The sequence below is a fragment of the Pundamilia nyererei genome, unplaced genomic scaffold (assembly GCF_000239375.1).
Source record: "Pundamilia nyererei isolate P.nyererei 1_Seehausen unplaced genomic scaffold, PunNye1.0 scaffold00045, whole genome shotgun sequence".
In the NCBI taxonomy this organism is placed as follows: domain Eukaryota; kingdom Metazoa; phylum Chordata; class Actinopteri; order Cichliformes; family Cichlidae; genus Pundamilia; species Pundamilia nyererei.
In genome coordinates this window covers 2,894,690-2,902,627 of record NW_005187446.1, presented here as the reverse complement: position 1 = coordinate 2,902,627, position 7,938 = coordinate 2,894,690, and the positions used below count along the sequence as shown (strand labels likewise).

Here is a 7,938-nt window from a genome sequence, read left to right as displayed (position 1 = left end):
AAAGAAGAGTATTTAAAAAATCAGGTGATGAAAGTATATCTTAAGAGGAGATTTAAAGGTTGCTACAGGCGCTCAGACCTCTCTTTTCATCGAAAAGTCATAGAAACGTCCTTTTAGACAGACAGTATACGCATAAAATATCCTGTCCTCGCATTATTGCGCACGGTGCCATATTTGCCTTTGGTCAGAATAATCTGGATCAAACAGACGTTAAAACTAACCGGTGGTCTTTCATTTGTGTAGTGGTGGTACGGGATTCATGTAGTTCAGTTACCTCTATATGTGTAGGTAGCTAAGAGACTAAGATAAAGGCGGTGTTGTTGGCGCTTTGCGATAAAACGGATTCCAGGTGTGCACTGCCAAGTCATCTAATGAAAATTGGCTACTAACGACAGATGCGCGCCTGTAGTGCGGCCTACAGGCGCGCTCACGCACACACTGGCCGGTTTACAAATGAGCCAGACAAAAAAACAGCGTGGATCTCAGCGGCAGGTATTTGTTCTTCTCTCGGACTGTCACTTCGGATAACGATGCCACTGTCCTGCACTGTATTGTGTCATAACGGTCCTCTTTAAAAACACACGCAAACAATCTGAGGTTGAGACACAGACAGATGTGTCGCCGTTTGTCTCTATTGTGTTAGCAGGGGAGGCCAAAAGGGGAGATGAGAGAGGATAAAAAAGAGAGGGGGCTGGCTGGGGGCCAAGAACGGAGTTTGGGGTTCTGCAGCAGAATGACAAAGACCCCCCACCCATGCAGTACGCTGGTGCACGGACGCAGAGGTAGACTCACAATGTGCTGAGAAAGCTACAGTTTGAGCTGACACATCTGATCTGTCTCTATGAACAGAACTAAAAGCTTCACCAGGAACCACTGACGCATAAAAACGTTCAAACTGCCACTTACAGTGATGATGATTTAAGAAAAAACAAACAAACCTTGCTTCACATTACTTACCTAACACTTTCAAGAGTTCCTCAAAATTTTCAGAGCTCTTCATCTCCCAAGTGCCGGAGAAATCTGGGATTTTACGCTCCATGTTCGGCGATAGTTTGCTTAGTGGTGTGGACTAGATAAGCTGTCAGGTCCTGGGCTGCAGTCAGTGCGCGTCTGTGCGTCAAAAATGAACAAGTTGTGTGTGCGCCAGATGGCTTGGATCTGTCCGTGACTTGGTTTTGCCTTCTTCCCGGGATGAGAGACCTACTGACAGCAGCTCTTATCTCATCTATCTAGCAGTGCACGTTATAAGCATTTGCACTTCAAATGAATGACACGGAGCGCAAAGATACTTGTGTAGGGATGCACACGCCCCTTTCTGAACGGACACGCCCCGGAGGCCGACAGATTACAGGCACAGGCCCACAGTGCTTTAACCTGAGAACACCCCAGCAAGCACTCTGTGCACTTCGGCCCAGGGAGACGCCGTTTGGAGACCCCTCTCATCCATACGCGCACCTGTCACCACCCAAACTAACCACTCCCCGAAACTCCCGCGTGCTCTGTTTATTAGGTGTTTAGCCACTTACTTTAGGCAATTACATTAACTACATATTACCATCAATGTTGTCATTGCAAAACAGAAAACATGTCGTCTTGGCAGGGCGGCGCAAAGGAAGAACAAGTCAACTGCCAACCTGAAGAGATGGCGGAGCAGTTTGTGTGGGTGTGTGATGAGAGCGAGAGAGAGAGAGAGAGAGAGAGAGAGAGAGAGAGAAAGAGAGAGTGAGAGAGGGGCCAAGTTCATCTCCCAGCCTCCAGTACGCCCTGGTTCTGTGTCATAAAAATATGAGCAGAGGTAATGGGATACATCTAACGGCTGCAACTGGTGGGCTAGCCTGCGTCAGAGGAAAAAACAACCCGAACCCATGAGGGAAATATATTACGTGGGGCTGGGATTAAAAATAAAAGGTGGTATTGGCGCAGGTCAGCGGTGGCTCTCCTTATTAAAGTTTTTCGCCCCCCGCTGGCGGAAGAAAGAGGAGGGGAGGAGACGCGTCAGGCGGGGTCAGGGGCCCTGCGGGGTCGGAAGGTAGTCCTATAAAGAACACACGGAAATGCACACGCACACACACCGTATGTATGCGCGCTCACGCACGCGCTGATGATGGATGGCAACTGGACAAAGCAGACGTTAACTATTGACTCTTGATGGATGAACCCATCCGCTAATTCTGCACGGCGAATTAGCGCGAGGTAACCCGGGCGACTTTAAAGCGCGGGCATTAGCCCCCATACCCCCCCCCCCTCCCCCACGGCTTAGGATATAAGCTTCACGCACACACCGGCTCAGTGTCAGTGTTATAACAAAGACACAGTGACTAACAGAGGTCAATAACAGTGTCAGATTGATATTTGGTAACCTGATATGCGCTTTTGCGCACAGCTCTGCGTTCAGTTGCTTTGGTTTGCATCGGGCCCGGCGGGTCTGTTTGATGTGAACAAAGCTTGCTCTCATTGTTTCCTTCATCCACACACACACACACACACACACACACACACACACACACACACACACACACACACACACACACACACACACCTAACATCTAAGTCACTGGCCACACACCATGCCACAATCACAGCATGTCCTCACAAGACACCCATATTAGAGGTGTAATTTGCACTCCAGTCTTCTCTTTTTCTTCTTCTATGTCACTCATGTTTTTTGTAAGCTGGCTTGCCTCTTCTTCTTTTTTAAACTCTTTAACAGTTTTCTCTTATATTATTAAATCAAAACACCTGATAGTGAAGTAAAAAAGTGAAGTTTATTACTTAGATCAATCGAAATCCACATGGGAATCTTTATATTAAAGCACAGCATCTGTGGTGGTCTGTGGTTCAGAAAAGAGGACATGATCACGCCCCCAGTTTAAAGGTGGCTGATTCAAACCACCAAGGTTACAAAGGACAGCTGGCTACCATGGAGTAATTCGTCTTCAGCGTCATCACAGGCCATTACCGCTTTAGCATGACATAACAAGAAATGCATCAAAGGCCACTGAATGAAACAGACAGTCATGCAGTATAGGACGATAGCCTCACCCATGTTGTGTGTGAGCTGTTCAGATGGGGGGGGGGGGGGGGGGGGTTGATAAAGAGCTCTGAAATGTGTGTGATGCTGCATGTCAGCACGTGATGACAAAGCAAAGCTCAACATTCAGATCCACTCAACCGTGCCCCGCTCCTCTCAGCCTCTCTCTTGCCCCCCATTCCTTCCCTCCATTCCTCTTTTCCTTTCTGTCTCTCTTTTACCTCATGCTACTTTCTCCCCCCCTTTCTTCTCTTTTTCGACCTTCTCCACCTCCTCCTCCTCCTGTCAAGCTTTTGTTCTTTTGTTCTGCTTTGACACATTCCTCAAGCATGTTGAGGAGAGGGAAGAGGCAAAAACAGAAGGGGAGAGGATGGAAAGGAGAAGAAAAAAGGAGGGGGGGCTAGTTAGTGAGAAAGTTAGAGACTGAAGTGCATGTCAATTTTTGTCTCTTTGTTGTGGGGAGAAGGATAGGGAGAGTGAGTCAGCAAGAGAGAGCAAGGAGATCAAAAGCCAACAGCGATGGAGAGGTTAAGAGCAGTGGATGAATGAAGGCGACAGATTAAGATCTGTCTTCGGAGGTGTAAGAAGTATTATTTTCCTGCTCCTGCGCCAACTTTATCTAAGCTGTTTCCTTATGTTCCAGCTATTATCCTCACATATACTGTTTACTTCTTTTGTTCTGTCATCTTCATCTTTCTGTGTTCTTTCTCATACCAAGATTATTATTGGTAACTGATATCACCAACTGCCATCACAGAGACTGACAGGCAGGCTGCACCATGTGCAATCTAAACAGAATCTCTTGTGTCCTGTCATTTTTGGCTCTTATCAGCATGGCTACAAACATTCAGCATTTATAGAAACAATAACATAAAGCAGCAATAATACCATGGAAGAAGAGTACGACGCAGAAAAAAATTCGGGGTTCTGTTTGAGAAATAATCATACAATTAGTTTTGACAATGAAAATATTTACTATTTCCAGCTTATGCACAATCAGATTTTTCAAACTTTCTAACTAATGTGACTAAATGACATCAGCAAAAGCTGATAATAACTAAGCCAGTGTTTTCATCAAATCAAATGCAGCAGCAGCAGCAGGGGTGACACACATGCAGCTTCCAGGCCACTAAGGGTCCAGTAGGTCCCCTTGGCTGTGTGTCTTGTGTCTCTGCAAAGTAAAAACTGCAGAGACATAGAACAGACGCATCACTGGAGTTTTAGCTGTCTCTTGTCCTGCAGACACCTTTGAGACATTGCCCATCTGCAACCTTCTTATCGATCAGGACATTAACCATGCTGCACCAGTAAACCAGTTTAGCTAAAGGGTTGTGCTGAAGAATTTCTTTGATTTATGACACTAGTGTTTCTTTGCCTTGACAACAGACAGCAAAAATGCAGGAAAACTGACGTATTTGAAAAATTCTGCATAGTTTGTAGGACATCAAAGGTTGTGAATAATCACGATAATATAATAAACCTGTTTTCTAAATTAATCTTTCTTTAAATGAGAACCTTTTCAGAATGTACTTGTACTTCTTTGAACTAATAGAAAGGGAAACATTTGGAGATGTGTGGTTTCAGAGGGAGTGATGGGTTCAGTTTAATACTTCAATGGCTTGAAATTGGATCACACAGAAAGGAATGAGGATGCTAAACAATTGGTTATGTGGAGCCTGCTGCACTTTGCCAAATGCTGTTAAGGAAGGTTTGTTCATTTCTGTGATGAGAAGCACAATTAATCTGAATCCTTTACACGGTTGTTTAATTAGAATAAAACTGGGCCGACTGTGACACTGACATCCTTGGTGATACCATGAAACAGTTAAACGAAATCATTTGGTTAAACACTCTATACCCTGCAATCCTCACAGTTGTGTCGCTGGCAGCAGAGAATTTCCAGCTGTATTTCCTTCTCTGTGTTACATTTAAAACAGACTGAGCCTTGTATCAACACTCTCCCTAGGGTGACCTGTACCATATCTCCACACTCACTTCCTCTTATGCTGCGTATTGTTTCCTATTTCCTCTCCTCATTCAAATGACACAGATTTGAACCATATCTGTGAAAGTTACAATCTACAGACTATTTACTGTTCCAAAGTTTCCTCATGTGGTCATGAAAGAAAACAGGAAAAAAGCTCACACCATATTAAATTTAATGCAAATTGTATCTAAAGTATGTCTAAAATGTGGGTGTCCTATTTCAGATGTCTTATCGTATTTGTGTTGCAATAAGAATAAAAAAATATAGCGACATGTATGCACAAGTTGGAGCCTGTGGGTGTGAATGCGATCAGTCGGGTTAAAGCCACACTTCAGTGGCATTCTCCACTTTATCATGCCGATGACCTCCAGTAAAAATTCTCACCCACTAACCTTAGTAATCCCAGATGTGAACTTGACCCAGGCCTTCCAAACTGCCAGCTCCTGGAAGTCATTATTACTGGCCTTTACCCTCACAGGAAACCACTGGGCAAGAAGTGCACATGCCTGCAGACTAACATTCCCCAAATTACCGTATCTCTCTTTTATGATTTAACCCTGGGTCCGTGTGGGCTTGAGACCTCCCCAAAGAGTCATGAGATGAATCGGGCGTCTTTTAGATGACTAATAGAACAGGAAAGAACACAAAACATTTACGTGACACAAGACTGTGTCTTTTTCTGTAATCTTTTCACTTTTTGCACAAAATGCATGACAGCTGAACCTCTTCCAGCCTCTAAAAATTACATGCTGAGACATAAATACGTTTAAAGGGGGTCACAGCATTAAAACATTTGCGAACCCCTGCTCTGTGTGACTTTCACAACAGTTGCAGACACACATGTTCGCAGCCAAAAGTGTGTGCAGCACTGTTGGCTGCTGGCATGCTGACCCAGCAAACCATATGGGGCTGATTAGAGATGGCAGTATTTAACTGTGTACATGGAAGAGAGGCAGAGAGATCAAACCAAAGAGCAGAGGAAAGATAAGAAATTAGAAAAGTTAAGAGTGCACGTCTGTATGTGTAGCATGTTTAGATATCTTTGTGAGGACCAAAAATTGGAATTCTACTATCCTTGTGGGGACCAACAGTTTAAGGGTTTAAGGGTTTAAGGGTTAGGGTTAAGCGTTCACTTTTGATGGTTAGGAGCAGCAGCTAGGGAAAGCATTATGTCAAAACATGAAAACAAGTTTGTGTGTGTGTGTGTGTGTGTGTGTGTGTGTGTGTGTGTGTGTGTGTGTGTGTGTGTGTGTGTGTGTGTGTGTGTGTGTTTCCCCACATAACGGTTACTCTTTCCTTATTATTTTTCTTGGTAATGGAAATCATCAGACACAGATTGTTCCTGACACACACACACACACACACACACACACACACACACCACATCATCGTGCAAGGAGTTTTGCATTTAAAGTATCACTAATGGACACTGTGTGTGCGCGCCTATGTGTTGCATACATGAGACTGAACCTCTAGATGCCTTTGCAGTTGCAGCCAGACGCCTGTATTACTCACACTCTATTCGTATTGTCCTTCAGAGCTCCTCCCTGCTTTCGCCCCGCTCCCAAAACCCCCTCTTCTCTTCTTCTCTCCCCCCTCGTCTTTGTGCTTCTAATTATCACATTTGTTATGAGCCGGTCTGGACAGCAGGAGAGCAAGAGCAGGGAGAGGTTGATTAGGAAGGGGAGGAGATGGCTGTGACTGTGAGCACTGAATGAAAAGGAGCTGGAGAAATAGATTACGTCGAGCTTGTCTTTATTTGGTCCTCCTTGTGTGTTCAATGCTTGAAGTTTTCCCTGTGTTTCCCTGTGTACACTGTCACCTGCACTTAATCTGAGGTGACAACTGCACTGAGTGATGCTGAATTGTCGTGCAGCCAACAGAAGACAGCAGATGAGAAGGATGAAGAAGAAAAGAGGAGAACAGTGAGGTCAGAGAGGCAAAGAAAGGAACTGAGGGAGGCTGAGGTGTTCATGAAGAAGGTTTTGTGAAATACAGCTAGCATATGTGGACTGGAGAAAAATGGGAAGCTGAGAAGACAAACAAGAGCTGGTTCCCATACTTTTATTGCTTTTCACCTTATTTTATGTGTTTTGTTTTCCTGAAAACCCCCAAAAAGTTCAATAAAAGTCCAGCCCTGCTTTTATCGTATCAGCCCTCCTTCTTCTTGCATCCTACGACTCTGCCCCTCCACCCTCGCTCTGCCTCTCACTCCGCACTCATTCTTTTATTCTCCCGCTGCCTTTCCTCTTTGACCCGAGTCAACGATTGTTGTCCACTTTTGCTTTTTCCTCAGCCACGATTGTGTGTCAGTAGTGTCTCCAGAAGGCAATGTTCTCATCTGTTTAAGTTTGTCCGTGCATTTGTGCACATATGGATGCATGCACGACTGGACAGTATGTGTGCATGCGATGATGTCATAGATGAAGAATTGCTATAGTTAAATACTTGGCGCAGGTCACCCTCTGGTCACTGTTGCTGTACGTGATCACAGTGTGTCCCCAAAGACTCTACAATTAACTGACACAGTGTCAGATTTATGCTTTATTGTTCTCTCGATTGCTTTGAATAGCAGTAGATCTGCATATCAGTGAGTTTGAGGCAGAAAACTGGAAAATGGCATTAAGCTCTGTGATTTCTTCACTGATCCTCTGACTTTGCCAAAGACGTGTGAGAAAATAAATGCTCAATATAAGGTTTAAAAAGCTTTTATTCACCTGCCTTTGCAAAAACATGATGGGGAAGAAAGCTACGAGAGATAGCTATACATGAAATGGAAAGGTGTGATGAAATTTTACGAGGTGCAGTGCACAGAGATGGAGTCATCTGTGATACTTTCGGTGTTGCTGTACAAGAAAAACCAAGTGAAGAATTGTCATTTCTTGTCAAATTCCAAGCAAGTCATCACTTCTTTTATTTT

The 7,938-nt window shown here is 44.4% G+C and overlaps 1 protein-coding gene across 1 annotated transcript in view; it reads right to left on the bottom strand.

The window, feature by feature from the left end:
• The window catches only part of crabp2a (cellular retinoic acid binding protein 2, a), a 9,136-nt gene extending 7,873 nt beyond the window's left edge, over positions 1-1,263 (bottom strand). Inside the window, exon 1 of the mRNA XM_005732071.1 lies at positions 958-1,263. Within this exon, the coding sequence (XP_005732128.1) occupies positions 958-1,039 (82 nt within the window). The 5' untranslated portion in view covers positions 1,040-1,263. The remainder of the gene's footprint in view (positions 1-957) is intronic.
• Positions 1,264-7,938: the final 6,675 nt, after the last annotated feature.